The sequence below is a fragment of the Antennarius striatus genome, chromosome 14 (genome assembly GCF_040054535.1).
Source record: "Antennarius striatus isolate MH-2024 chromosome 14, ASM4005453v1, whole genome shotgun sequence".
NCBI classification, from domain to species: Eukaryota; Metazoa; Chordata; class Actinopteri; order Lophiiformes; family Antennariidae; genus Antennarius; species Antennarius striatus.
The window spans coordinates 10521801-10537607 of record NC_090789.1 but is presented as its reverse complement, the minus strand read 5'-3'; the positions used below and the strand labels follow the sequence as shown (position 1 = coordinate 10537607).

Genomic DNA, 15807 nt, shown 5'->3' with positions numbered 1-15807 from the left:
CAATAATGAGCCTCGTCATAAAACCATTGGTCAGTTGATTGAGTGAATAAGTCTGACATCATCTACACAATCATCTCTAACTGAAGAGTCTCATAGAGTGACATCCACAGCTGAGTACATGCTGTGGACTCCAGGTGGGTTGTCTTACACATTCTGGTGGTCATGCTGTTGTACCTCCTTATTTTTGTTACTGATCAAATTGTTATTACAAATTATTAAAAGTTAGTAAGTAAAAAAATACAATTTAATGAGCAAATAAAAAGAAAACCTATGTTTATTGGGAGCAATCTCAAAAAACATTACATATTCAACTTCAGGATGGAATTCTGTATGACATCAAAGTCAAGTTTCTTAATTATTTTTGTTATAGTTGCTTTAGATGACAAAGTTTTAATTAATATAAGAGGCCAGAACCAGAGAATCAGATGCATATTTGCCTTCTTAAGTATTGTGTTGTTGATGTTCAAAAGCAAAAACCTATTTGAGTAAACAGTATTTGTGCTATAAGCATAATTTAATATTGATATTTTAAATAGTTTGTACCTCATGCTGATGTGATGATATTTCTTAAGGAATTGACAGATTCTAGAGAGAGAGAGAGAGAGAGAGAGAGAGAGAGAGAGAGAGAGAGAGAGAGAGAGAGAGAGAGAGAGAGAGAGAGAGAGAGAGAGAGATCAGTTGTGGCTGCACGTTGCATCCTGCAGAACTTACGCACTCCCACTAGCCGCTCACCTCTCCGTGTAGTAAAGCCCTTCCACGCCACTAGTCTCTCCGTGATCTGTGACCGTCACTGACAGCATGCACACGCTCTAGAACATCACCCCACTCCGGTACTCCTAACCCGCCCCCCTTCTTCCTCTTCTTCCTCCTCCTCCCCCTTCCTCCTCCTCCTCCCCCTTCCTCCTCCTCCTCCTCCTCCTCCTCCTCTGACTTGTCGCGCTTCTGCTGCAACATCCAAGCTCAGGTGAACCGCGTCAGCACAACAAGTCCCGTCTCCAGCACCCACCGGGATCCCTTCTCCATCCCGCTGACAGGGATGCTCTAAATGGGCCGCGCAGGATGTGAAGCTTCGCCGAAAGAAGCAGAAGCAGGAGGATGGCTGAACCGGGCTTCTCTGCGGCGGTGCTGCTGCTCCTGCTGGGCTTCCTCCCGAGGTCCTCCGGTGCCGGTGAGTTACACCACAGGTTGACGGAGGGTATCTCACTACACACGCCGCTGTGTGGTGTCAGTATGTTCTGCCCTCAGCTGTCCACTGTGATGCATTCACGTGCATGCATTAATATAGCAGATCCCTCTGGAAAAACATTGAATGACACATTGTTTAATAGATGCATCAGCATCAACATTTGCATCAACTAGGTGGGAGCAATAAGCTTTGTAATGCTAAAAAATGGCTGACACACTTGCTCCCAGTTTGGAGACTAAAACAAGTGATGTTTCATAAGAGGAACGACTTGATTTCTAGTTTTTTACTATATGTTCTTCATGCCATCGGTAAATAAAACTGATAAAACTGACCAGAGTCTTTTGATTTATCACAGTTAATCAATCAGTCCATCATCAGAAAACTAACTATGATAATATATTAATTGTTTGTGTCAAATAGAAGCAGCATCACAAATACGTATGAGGGTTTGTTCATTTGTGTCTTGCATGGTAGTAAATCAGAGAGCTTGTTTAGCATTTTATCACTGTTTTCTATCATGTACTATTGAAACTGAGCTCAAATATCAACAAATGTCCTGAATGGATGTGAAACAATCTTGTATTAATCTAGATGTCACTCAGAGAACACAAACACCTGTCAGGACATCTCAGGTATCCCATTATGCCTTTACACCTAAAAGGAACAGTCCCAGGATAGTTTGACTCACATAATTTGAGTTATCATGAAAACCGACCCCTAGACTTTGGAGTCATATTTGTATCATTATTAGTTTGACAGTTGATTCAAAAATATATTTTACCAGTGGTTTTCATTAGGTTCTATTTCAGCAACTTCAGTTTAAGAATACTCAAATTCATCGTCTGACCGGATCAACAGTTTCTTCTAAATTTTGTAGCATTATACTTTGTCATAATAGTAACATTTCTGTTAGCCCCAGAAATGTAAATGTTTTGTGTCACCACATAATATTACTTGGATCCAGATGTGCTGTAGATCTTGTGCAAATGTTGTCTTTTAAGATTTGTCCAAGCATTGCTGCTTGAATATTTGACATGCAAAATTGTAATTGCTCTTTTGTCTCAAAGGTGAAGTATTCTTTAAAAAAATCAAACATCCAAATGATGGATCATGACCAAATTTAATAGACTTTTTTCTTATCTAACCTCTCCATAAAAAACACATTAAAATCCCTTCATAACTTTTTTCAGTAATCCTAGTAACAGACAGATAAAGAAACAAAAGCAGAAACAAATAAACAAATGGCAGCCAAAACAAAACTCCTTGACTGAGGTAACACTAATACAGCTGTTTGCCATTTAAATCCAGCCACATATAGCGTGTACCTACTCACCATATATTATGCATATTGGATGTAGTATCAAATCTATCTTTCATGACATTGCATATTTTTAACCAGAAGTGGCGTATATCCAGGAACATCCATTTCAGGCGTGTGACATTCGTTCTGTTACATCCCGATGATAAGCTGAGCGATGGCTGATAGTCCCCTGAGAGGCAGAAACGCTGCCGATTGAATCATGTGGGGATTTATCTACAGAGATTTGATATTTGGCTTCTTGTGGCTAGAGACGGATGTTAGGAAAGGTGTTTTTATAAACGTGAACCCGGCTTTGAGCATTTTGGCAGCAAATGGTTTAAGAATGGATGTGAATGTCTCTCTGCTTCTGTATTGTTTTTGTAAGCCCTGGAAGATAAACGGGAGCTCGTCAAGCGGGGACTCATCGCAGTGTATCACACAGCTTCAACACACCATCCACTCTGCATCTTTAAACACACACAAAGCCTTCAGGAGCCACTGAGATAATTTGGCTTCTCCAAAAAAAATAAGATAAAACACAAAGAAAAGAAATAACACTGTGCAACACCTCTCTCCTCTCTGCCCTACTGTGGTGATTGTGTTAGCAACACACAGACACAGGGTTTTGTCTCCTCAAACTATTTGAAGGCCAGGTAGTATATATAATATTTTCAATATTGTATTGAGACAGTGTGTTCTAATTCACAAAAAGTGACAGACTGTAGCTGCAGCTTGTGATTTGCCATGTAAACAGAGCGACAGAGAAGTGTTGTGTAATTGGATCAAAAGGGCCACACTTTTAAGCTGAGTCTCCTTAAACCTGTGTGAGTGAGAGTAGAGAAGCATAACACTATGGAGCCCTTTAGCCTGTTTTTTCTTCCGGTTATTGTTGACAGTTTTTCTGAAGAAATTTTAAACTTGCTATGACTAATTTTTTAGATGCGAAGTAAAAAGGTTACTCAATGCTAACATAAAGTTTAAGGACTTGTTAGCCAACTGCTGCACAGCAGCACTGGCTTTGTCTCCCTCAACATCCAAAGAGCATCGCTGGCTCTGTAGCTGTTAAATGTTCCACATTTATTTTTCTGTTTGGTGCACAGGATGATGTTGTTTCACAGCCTTCCAAAGTTAAAAAGATGCTATTGAGAGCAGTGACAGTGAACCAAATCAATACATGCTATAGAGCAGGGAACCAAAATTGTTTTACTGAATAATGTGAACATCCTCCAAAGATGTGACAGGACTGCACAGTTGGTGATAAGCATCAGGGGGGTTGTTAAAAAAAAAAAGGACTCTTCATGATAACCTTTGGAGCGTGTGTGTGTGTGTGTGTGTGTGTGTATGTGTGTGCGTGTGTGTGTGTGTGTGTCAGACACCCTGCTGTCAGCTCCACTCAATGTGACCATCAAAGAGATTGAGGTCAACTCTGCCTTAGTCACGTGGGAGATCTTGGAGGGGGACCCAGTCATTGGATTTGCCATCACCCAACAGGTATTTCTATGTAAAACTCAAAAAACACACCACGTATAAAAGTCAACACTCATAATGTCCGATGTTGTGTGAGTTATGCAGTTTAACGGTATTACTTTTTTATATTCACTGTAATTAAATGACATATATTTATTGAAGAATCACAGATTGGCAGGAACTTGTCTGAGATTCATCACATTGTCAGATTTCAGTATTTTCAGTGTCAGTGTAGAAGAAGGTGCCAAATGAAAAAAACAAAAACAATCAGATTTTTGGTAAACAAATACATTTGTGGTAGGATGTTCATTTAAGTGCTGATGAGAAGGCATCAGAAAATTGCTCCTCTAATTACCAGGGAATTAAAAAAAAAAAAAAGATCTAGAGATTGACTCTTGATCTATCAGGACCTAAATAACCTGATCAAACAGCAATTGCTTAGTAAAACTCTACCCTTTAAGAAGTTTGTTCATGATCAGCGTAACACACTATTTCTGTTACATTTAATTAAATTTTAAAAAAAATACTCTGCAGGCTTTAATTAAACAAAAAGTACACACCTTTGTTGAATGTCAGCTCTAACCAGCAGGTAGTTTGTTGAAATTTACAACTGGGATTTTCAGCAGGAAAACCTGAAATCTGCAGTTAATAAAGCATGCATCTAATGAAGGTTTGTAATAAACCCTTATACGGCCTTCAGGGAGTAGGGTAAAGCAGAACTGGTGACAAAACTTCTGTTATTAATACAGGGATTTGATAGCAGATGTTACCTTGAGCTAATGTACTATTGAAAATGTCAAAGACATTAGATTTTCCGCATATTGGAAACACTCCAAAAACATTGGAAATAAAACCCAAGAAAATCTGTGCTTAAAATATCCAGCTGTGATTTTGATGCATTGTCTTGACCCTGTGATTCCTGTGCAGAGGTGATGCCACGCTGAAGAGTGTGTAGTAGCATTCTCAGTGTGAATGCTTGTTTGTCTCTCTATGCATGGTTAAGAACTGGCAACCTGCACCTCCTGCCCAACCTCGGCTGGGCTAGGCTCCAGCCCACACAACCCCAACAACGATAAGAGGCTGTAGACAATGGATGGATGGTTCTGTGAATTATTCCATTACATGGAGGCCTCTGCTCCTCTGTGTGTTTGTCTGCAGAAGAAAGATGCTCGCATGCTGAGATTCATCCAGGAAGTGAATACCAGCATGCACTCTTGTGCATTGTGGGATTTGGATGAGGACACGGAGTACATCGTTCACGTTCAGAGCATCAGCATGGGGGGCAGCAGCCCCCCCAGTGAGCCAATTCTCTTCAGAACGGCCAAAGAGCCAGAGAAGATGGCATCCAAGAGCCCAGGTGAGAGATGATAATGCTTTTTTTTTTTTCAATTTTTGTTGAACTGTCGACTAATTTATATTTATTATTATGTGTAAAAACAAAGTTGAAAATCAGATTTTTTATTTATTAAAGTAACTATTTGTGGTTTAAAAAATATAGCCTGTAGTACATTTGTTTGTTTTTTTGTACTAGATATTGCATTCATTTTTCTTTCTAAAACGGACACTGTTACTTTATAAGCTGTTAAGTAATTCCTAAACGGGTCAGGAATGACTTGCGGTCAGGGCCAGCAAGGCCTTCTCTGCTGGCCTAACACAACCAGATTTCATGATACTATTTATGATTAAAGTTAATTATATTTAAATTTAGTTACCATCAATAAATATATTTATATATATGTGACCAGGCTTTGTGTGGCCAGCCGGACAACACCAAGACACACACAGTCTGATGGCTCCTCAAATGTGGGCTCTATTTCCCGACTGTTCTCCCCCCCAACTCAGGTAGAGGACAGCATTAAATTTGGTCGAACTGGCATTTTATTAAAACATAAACAATAAAATTACCATTTACCTCCTTTAAACGATTTGGAGGATACTAAAGGAAAAATAAAAGATAACAAATAAAAACTTTATTAAAACTAAAACTTAACCTTCACAAGACAACACCAGACAGGACAAGACAACAGTAGTGGCAATTTCTATAAAATAAAATACACACTACTGAGCATTATTCTAAAAATACATGTGTAATACAACATCACAGAAACATCTTGGATACACAGTACATTGTAGTTATTACACATACACACCTTAATATCCTAAACGGGGTTTCACTTCTAGAAATGGCGACGAACACTCGAAAAGCACGTCAAGCGGTGTGCTCTCCCCTCTGCATAAACGGAATCAGTCAGCAACATCCCCAAAACTAGTCTTTCTTATCATGCCAAAACTGATATAACAACCCTAAGATTACTTATGCCAATGAATTAATCTTATCCTCCACAACGTGGTCAATTCGGCATCTTTCCTCAAACTCGGCGATAACCACCTGTCTCAGTACAAGCATTTTATTAGTTAAATTTTTCCTATTTATTGCTCCTATAACTTTATTCCGTTCATATCAAATCAATTAAATATAACAAAATAAAATGAAAAATATACTAAAAATGAAAAACAATTTCTTGATTGAGGTGATGCAATACCTAGTAATGTATTAGTGTATGTCTGTATTTTGTTTCTCCAGCTCTGGTATCATAAATAATGGTCATGTGTGCAAATGGCTCAGCCGATTTTGTTCTTTGTTGTAGACTGTTATAGTTGTTGTAGACTTTTTACAGAACTAAAATATTGTGGTGACTGATATATGCATTCATTCTAGTTCTATAGTTCATCTGAAGCAGCTTGCAGTACTTTCAGTTCTATTGTGTCTGACCCAGATAAGGAGCAGAGAGCAGCTGCTTCGGGCCGACGCAGCAAACGCTAAATGCTCATCAGAGGGGATGCATCAGGATGATAAAAGAGGAAATGGAATACATTAGGGAGCAGTGAATTCCCTGGAAACACCCATGTGTGCCAGCTGATAGAGGTCCCCACAAGGGCCAAAAGTGTTCAGCTGCGATGCACACTGTAAAAACTCAGAGGAAGTTACGGAAGATGCAGGTTAGGACTCTTGAATAAAATATTTAATTTATTTGATGAAAAGTAGAATACTTCTTGAGGATTTAAGTTATGTTTAGAAAGAAAAGACTTTGAACTCAGTGCCAGTATTTGTTAGGGTAGCTTGCAGTGTAAGTCAAGTCATGTGACAGAGGTGTTTAATTTGTATTGATGTTGAGGGGCTGACTCATTTTATTTGTTACAAATTTGATGCAAGTTCCTCCCCTGTGTGTGTGTGTGTGTGTGTGTGTGTGTGTGTGTGTGTGTGTGTGTGTGTGTGTGTGTGTGTGTGTGTGTGTGTGTGTGTGTGTGTGTGTGTGTGTGTGTTATACAAGCATTCATCAGTCGTCCTGATTAAATCTCCCAGCCATTCCTGCTCTCCTCCCTTTCTAAGCAGGTATTAATCAGCCTGACAGTCGAGTATCTGCAGGTGCACTGCAACACATACGTTTCTGTGTATCTGCCCGTCTCCTCGTCTGTAACTCATTTATAATAACAGCAAGATATCAATGCATTAAAGCTAAAAATGTAGTGAAATATCTGATGTTGGTTTTTGCATTATACAAATGTAATAGAAAATATTTGCTGTTGTAACCTTAACAATATTTTATTTTTGAGGTGGTGCAGCAGTAGTCTGCCTCATGTTTCTCATTTTCAACCATAGTGTGCTCTTCTTTGCAGTACAGCTGCAGTAGTATTCGTCTTAGAAACCAAAGATTAAAGTCAAGGATGGTGTGAGGAAACCAGAGCAATCTGCTGGATTCTTTTTGACATGTTCTCTACGTAGAACAAAAAGTTACAGTTATGACCACACTTGTAAGACGAATAGAGCTTGTATGTTCTGCATGCTTTTTTCACATAGCCTTGCTATGTGCAAATGGCTCAGCCGATAGTAGTTTGGCTTTTCCCAACAAATTGTAAACCATTACCTCTCCAGAGCCCACCGCATTGCTTAAGACTGTTTTCACACTGCTGAGAATGTTTTAGTATCCAGTGTGAGGTGCAATGTGTTTTTATAAGGTGTACGTGCCTGTGTTTGCATGTTTACATTGTGTTCAGTGTGTTTAATGCAAGCAGTGTTTGTTTATCTTTTATTCTAGTGCACTAAAAGGTGTGGAACTCTGGATTTGTTGTATTTTGCATAAGGGCTTTCTGTCCCACAACTTTTATTTAATGACAATAATAGTCTATTGAATAGCAATCGATAACCTCACTATTTGAATCTCAGAATCAGTTTATGGTTTCCAGCTCTACGGTCAGATGACTTTTCAGTAAAAACAAGCTGATTCTGACTTATTTAGATGTATTTAATATAATGAAAGCAATACAGCTAACAGTTAAATCCTGTAAGCAGATGTGTCCAGATGTTCATACAACACTTTGTGCTGTTAAAATGTGTGCATTTGTGTTTTCAAAGATAATTTCAGCCTAAGAAATAAAATTCACGGAAAGGCAATTAAGACAAGGTTGGCATCAACCCACAGTGGGACAGTAATATTATGAAAGCTAGTTTGATTGAAGCAGCATGGTTAGTGATGAAGGGAATGTAAAATGAGCCAACAGAGAAACTGTCTCCAGGTCACAGTTGCCACCTGGAGTGGAGGTCATCAATTGTAACAAGAACTTATAATCTGTTACTAATTTTATAACAGCAAACCTTTTCTGTCAAGCCTAAGGCCTTGGCTTCATCTGAGAGGAATCACTGTGGCCATGTGAAGCACCTTCTTCCTCATCTCATTCAGAGTTTAGGGTAGAATGGTGAAGATGGGGAAAACCTAACCTTTTGTACAGACACCTGAAGTCATGGCATCACATGCAGGCTAAGATCAGTACAGTTGGATCCATTAGTTCATTTTAGTCTCTTCAGCATTTCTTTGAATCTAAACCTAAAGTATGTTTTTGTGGTTTACCGCCATAATCTAGTCCAAACTGACTCACATTCAAACAGCAGCTGCTACAGTCCCACTTTGACATCTCCTGTTTTAGACATGATGCTGAGTTCTTGTTTAAACTGAATTCCACAAAATTCTATTGAGGATTATCTACACAGTTTATCAGAAAGTTTATTAAGAATCAACACTACATATAGTCATAAAAATGATATTTAAAACAAATAAGAGTATTTTATTCATGTTTCAACACATCAAAATATGTGCATAATACCAACTTACATTTGCAAAAAAGCATTATGGAGTTATTGTCCTAGCATCGGCTTCCACCAAAACATAAATCACAGCACTAAACTATTCTATTGAGTAATGCTGCATGAAATTTTGTATCAAAATTTTCAAGGCCAGCCCCCTTCGACTAATGGATTCTGGAGAATGTCCTCCATAAAAAGAACAGTGACAGAAATACCTCAATGCCCTTCACCCAATCGAAAGGAAATGATGTCCCAACGACAAGACAGAACCACCCTGCCTCATGGAAATATGATGTAGCATTAACAAAGCCAGAGGTTGTAGTCCAGATGGGGTTCAGATCTTTAGCCCAGTAATTGGTGTTATGAGTCCTGTGTAGCAGAAGCACAATGAGCAAGAGGGTCAGGATCCAGATCACTCTGCCATTGGAGACTTCTGCCCTCCCTTCACTATAATTACCCTGACCAGAGTGGGCCATTTACACCGGGCAAGCTCTTTGTTCTCCTATCACCCTGTTTTATTCTCTAATCTCTCCCTGCAGAGTTTCAGACTGATCATGATTTCACAACTTCTCTCTGGAACAATGAATCGTGGTGTCCTCAGTGGGACTTTATTGACCCCCTGAGTGTTCCTGTGTCTTCTCTCCAGATGAGGTGACGATGGAGGAATTTGGACAGGCTACCCAGCTGAGGGCCGGAGAGCTCATCATTATTGTTGTGGTGCTCATCATGTGGGCAGGTAATATTCCTCTGTGGCGTTGCACATTTATCATTGCAGACCTTATTGGAGTCCACTGCTTTAGCAGGAAATAAGTCTCTGACAGAGGTCAGAGGAGACAAACTGGTCATCCTCTGTAATGACTGTGTGGTCTGAGTTGCTTTTGGGATGCTGTGATTCTCGCCCAGACACTTTTTTATGATTCAAACACCATAAATTCATGATTAAACTAATTATTGGTATTTCAATCATACAGATCTGTCATTGAGCTTAAGACTGTAAATATAATTAAACAATTAAGCTTTTTAACTTTGTTGTTACCAGAGACAGACTTCCCTACAGCCAAGTGAAACAATAACAAGAACAACAACAATACAATTAAAAATTCTAGGCTCTATTTCAAGCATTAAAAAATTGAACACAGTACAAATCTCATCATGAATAAGGAACGGAGGACATTTAAGTAATTGAGAAATGGTTTTATGATTCCTTGACAATGGAAATCCAACCCAGAATTTTGAATTCATACTAGTCCCGTTATTAGTTTGACAGTAATTCTTGAAACACAATCTTCACCTAATAGAGATTTCTTTAGGATCTACAGTAACTCTGTACCTTTTGAGTACGCCTCATGTTTGAAACGTCATGAGGAAATTTCCAGTAACGATTTGATCTTAGTTGTAGAATGTTGCTCTCATTTACCAATTCCCTGTGACCAGATATGAAATTTAAATTGAAGTTTAAATGTATTTTGATGTAGGGTTGATGTTCTCAAAAATGTATTCCAAACATTGTGGGCATTACTGATTAAAAAAAGAAAGAAAAATCGTCATCGCCCTCCAAATAAGGATCCAGATCAACATTGGTCCCTATTGAATTGATCCTTGGGTTATACCCTACTGCATGGCTCCAGAAACAGACTCATACTATTTTATTCCTAATTATTCCTAATGACAGAAATGCCTTAGGAATGGAGAAGTGTGCTGGTACCCATTTTTAAGAACAAGGGAGATGTCAGACTTGTGGCAACTACAGAGGAATAAAGCTGATGAGCCATACGATCAAGTCATGGGAAAGAGTAGTGGAAGCTAGACTAAGGGCAGAAGTGAGCATTTGTGAGCAGCAGTATGGTTTCATGCCAAAAAAGAGTACTACAGATGCAGTATTTGCTTTGAGGATGTTGATAGAGAAGTACAGAGAAGGTCAGAGGGAGCTGCATTGTGTTGTTGTAGATCTGGAGAAAGCTTATGACAGGGTGCCCAAAGAGGAATTGTGGTATTGTATGAGGAGGTCTGGAGTGGCAGTGAAGTATGTTAGAGCAGTGCAAAACATGTATGAGGACTGTAAGACGGTTGTGAAGTGTGCTGTAGGTGTGACAGAGGAGTTCAAGATGGAGGTGGGACTGCATCAGGGATCAGCTCTGAGCCCCTTCTTGTTCGCTACGGTGATTTACAGGCTGACAGACGAGGTTAGACAGGAATCTCCATGGACTATGATGTTTGCAGATGACATTGTGATCTGCAGGGAACAGGTGGAGGAGAAGCTAGAGAGGTGGAGGTTTGTCCTGGAAAGGAGAGGAATGAAGGTTAGCCGCAGTAAGACAGAGTACATGTGTGTGAATGAGAGGGACCCACGTGGAAGAGTGAGGTTACAGGGAGAAGAGATCAAGAAGGTGGAGGATTTTAAGTACTTAGGGTCAACAGTCCAGAGCAAAGCAGAGTGTGGAAAAGAGGTGAAGAAGCGTGTCCAGGCAGGATGGAACAGATGGAGAAGTGTGATGTTTGTTTGAAGAGTTTCAACTAAAATGAAAGGAAAGGTGTACAAAACTGTGGTGAGACCAGGAATGTTATTTGTTCTAGAGACAGTGTCACTGAGGAAAAGACAGGAGACAGAGCTGGAGGTAGCAGAGATGAAGACGCTGAGGTTCTCTCTGGGAGTGACCAGGAAGGATAGGATCAGGAATGAGTACATCAGAGGGACAGCACATGTTAGAGATTTTGGAGATGAAGTCAGAGAGGCCAGACTGAGATGGTTTGGACATGTCCAGAAGAGAGATAGTGGATATATTGGTAGAAGGATGCTGGGTTTTGAACTGCCAGGCAGGAGGCCTAGAGGAAGACCAAAGAGGAGATTTATAGATGTAGTGAAAGAATACATGAAAGTAGTTGGTGTGAGGGAAGAAGATTCAGAAGACAGGGTAAGATGGAGGCAACTGATTCGCTGTGGCGACCCCTGAAGGGAAAAGCCGAAAGGAGAAAACAAAGATTCCTAATCAGAGAACTTAGGCCTGTTCAAGTAGAGTTATGCTGCCGTTGACACTTCTAGATGCCTAACGCATCATCCATCTCCTGAGAACTGCACGTCTCCATTCATTATAGTCACATCACTGTAGGAAAAGTCATGGACTGTGGACTTCATAGTATGGAGACTATGAATGTCTGCAAAAAATGTTTATTAGATTCATCTGGAGATGCTCAGTCTGTCAGAAATGTGTGGTTTGTTCCCACTAACTTGATTGTTTTTTTAGGTTTAGGACAGTAAACTTTATTCCAAAGGGATAAAAAGAACTTTATAACCTATGGAAATAGCTGCTTTGTTCCAGTTCCATCATTCCCATACACACCAGCTGTTAGTAACACTTTTCAATTGTACACAAGATTTTCAAATTGCTTCATATTCAACACTCCCAGTCGTTAGCACTTCCTTTTCATAATATCGTACATCTCAGCACTGCTTTGTAGATACCCAGAGATGCTATAAATATTCACCAAATGTAATGAGATACAAATATGGCCCAAATGCTGTATATGGAATGCATAGAAACAGCAACAACTTCCTCACCAATTACCCAGAAGGGGAGAAGAGGCTGCTAGAGACCGGTGGAGATTTATAAAGAGCATCGGAGGGGGATCAATGAGGAGAAAGAGTGAAAAGCTCAGCATTTGAGTCTCAACAGGGATGGATGGGGGGGGAAAAAAAAAACTTTGAGGGGCCAAATGGTGTTTTCAGCTTTTAATTGGACCCGCAGGAGTTGCTGAGTGATATCACAGAGATATCTTGCCCTTTGGTGTTGCAGTGATCGCATGAGTAGAGGCTGACATAAACAGAACAAGTAAGACTGAAGCCCATTCAGGCCACTGTTCTCCTGCCATAACCCAACACATCCTCCACTGCCTTGAGTTATTCTTTTTCTTCCACATTTTTCTGTCTCAAATGTTTTTTCAATCTTGCAAAGTAATGGCATGCTTCACATGGCCATGCAATCATATTTTTATCACCTTTTTACCCCAATATAAAATACTAAATGTCCTGCTGCTCCATGCTTTGTTACCTCCGACAAGGACACAAACACATATAAATAAAAGAGAAAGGATTTAAAAGTTATTATTTTAAACAATAATTATGCTGATTATTTGTCTCCAAGGGGTGATTGCCTTGTTTTGTCGTCAGTATGACATCATCAAAGATAATGAGCCGAACAACAACAAGGACAAAGCCAAGAACTCTTCAGAATGCAGTACTCCAGAGCACCCACAGGGGGGGTTACTGCGCAGCAACGTTTAAGACCAGCTCACACGGCCTTGTGCAATAACCTCGAACCTCAGGACAGGTGAGGAACACAAAGATTTATCTAATAATTATCTTCAAAGACTCATCAAATACCCCCAAAATACATTGTCTCGTTACTTATTTCTGTTTTTATTACATTAATCCAATTTATTAGTATGTTTGTGCAACAACTCACACATCCCATTAACTTCAGTCATGATCTAATGATAGTTGAAACTGTGAAGTTTCACAATTGTTTTGTGTAAATGTTAACGTGTCCAGCTAACTAGCTATCTACAACAGTAATGTGACTCTCAATGCAATGATGGGTTACAAGGTTATATGGTATATGAATGCCTGTTTGTGATATTTATTATGATACTAATATCTACTGCTGTATATGGAACCAAGTTCCTTTATCAGCATTTGTGGAGTGGTACATATAGGAACAATATATACAAAACTTTTTCATAAAATGGAAATAATTTAAGGTAAACACAAGAACTAGGCAAGTGCTTGTTAGTACAGAGAAGAAGAAGAAGAAGAAGAAGAAGAAGAAGAAGAAGAAGAAGAAGAAGAAGAAGATATACTTTTTTTAATAGAATAGTTGCTGCAATTGGATGATTTTGTGTACGATGAAACTGGTGGTGTGAGAGAAGATTAAGAAGACATAGGCAGAGCAGAGAACCATGTGGTAGAAGTTGAGAAAGGAAGATTGTCATGCAACTTTTAGACAAAAGATAAGACAGGCTATTGGTTGACAGTAGAGGCTCCCAGAAGATTGGATTATTACATCCAAGACGTTCACAGAAACAGGCGGGAGACTACTCAAGGTGTCTTCTGGTAGGAAACGGGTGAAAGAAATTTGGTGGTGGAACTCTAAAGTACAGGAAACTATTCAGGAATTATTATATAGATAGAGGAGACGAGAATACATTGAAATACAACAAAGAGCCAAAGTAGAGGTGGCAAAGGCCAAACTGGTTGAATATTAGCAAGCTTTAGTGATCTGACTTGGTCAGCGCATCCACAAAACTGTAGATCTTGCAGGGTGTTTTCAGTCTTTACTGGTTGACATCTACCAAAAGAGGTTGGGTTGAGCAAACAGTGAACTGGTAACAGGCTCATGGATAGTAAAGGCTGATTTATGCCTGTTGTCTCATTTCAAAGTAGACTTTTTGTATTGGAGCAAAAATTTTTAAAAGGTCTATGCTTTTTCTGATAGATTTCAGCACAGCACAAGCATCGCCACATGCAACATACTGTATGGGGCTGCATATCTGCAGAGTGGCTGGAATGCCCATTGCTATTCACTCCTATAGTCCAATAAAATGTGCATATTAGAAACAGAACTGGACAATATAGTAATGCAATGGAATAGCAAACCAGTTCATGGTGTTTGCTTTACCAACAAATTCCATAGATCTCAATCCAATCAAGCATCTGTGAGAGGAGCTGGACAAATAAAGCTATGGATGTCCACCTTGCTGTTTAACACATGGAGAGAAGTTGCCTCAGTCACTGTGTTATCGATATTTCCTACAACCTAGTTAAAAGACATTCTGGAAATACTATAAGAAATTGAATACAAACTTGCTGATTTGAAAAATAAGGTATAAAATCTTCCAGTATAATTGCTAGCATTAAATTATTACAATTAGCAGACATTGTGTTTGCTTGTTTCATCTGAACATACCTGGATTTTATGTGTATACAGTATCCAACAATGAATAAATGGACTTGTGTTTTTAAAATAACTCAGCTGGGAACACCATGTAAGCTGGAGAAGTTTTCCAGTCATTTCCAATAACAAATATCTGTTCCAAACAGATTAGAAGCAGTTATAGATATTAGATTTTGGCAAATTGTAAATTAGGAATAACACAAAAAGAAAAACAAATTACAGGCACTGAATAAAGTGTCTTAATACACCACAAACAGTAACTGCTATCTTAATTACATCTGAACTGCTTTTGTCCATCTCTCATCAGGGACAGTAACTCTGTTTTTTCTAGACCCTGAGACCAACAGAAAGCCATTCTCAGACACCATCGTACTGAGAAACAAGAAACCATTACCAAAACTTACATTGATCAACTCTTCAAAGTGAATGGACTCGATCTGAACTTTAAAAAAAAGCCAACACACAGAGTGGGACGCAAGGGATTGTACTACGTTCACGTTATTTGTAACTGAAACTGGATTACACTTGGAGTGGACAGCCACCAGACATAGAACTTTAAATGGTCGTCGGTTAGAGAATCGGTAGGGACATCACTTCTGCTTGAAAGGAACTGCTCGATTCATGAATCCTGGTTACTCTTCATCGAAAGCAGAAGCGGATCATCAAATACGAATTGTGTGAGCAATTTTTTTTCTCCATCTTTTGGTTTGTATCCCTGGTCACAGACTGCAGAAGTGTCTATCAGCAGATATCTAAACCCTTATAA

General features: G+C 39.2%; 1 protein-coding gene across 1 annotated transcript; it reads left to right on the top strand.

Annotated features, from left to right (window-relative positions):
- The first annotated feature begins 1095 nt into the window (after positions 1-1095).
- On the top strand, positions 1096-15399 carry fndc5b (fibronectin type III domain containing 5b). The gene is made up of 6 exons (XM_068333579.1): positions 1096-1168; positions 3859-3977; positions 5112-5310; positions 9740-9829; positions 13233-13418; positions 15349-15399. The coding sequence occupies exons 1-5, from the start codon at positions 1096-1098 to the stop codon at positions 13370-13372; spliced, it is 621 nt and encodes a 206-aa protein (XP_068189680.1). The 3' UTR covers positions 13373-13418; positions 15349-15399.
- The last annotated feature ends 408 nt before the right edge of the window (positions 15400-15807 follow it).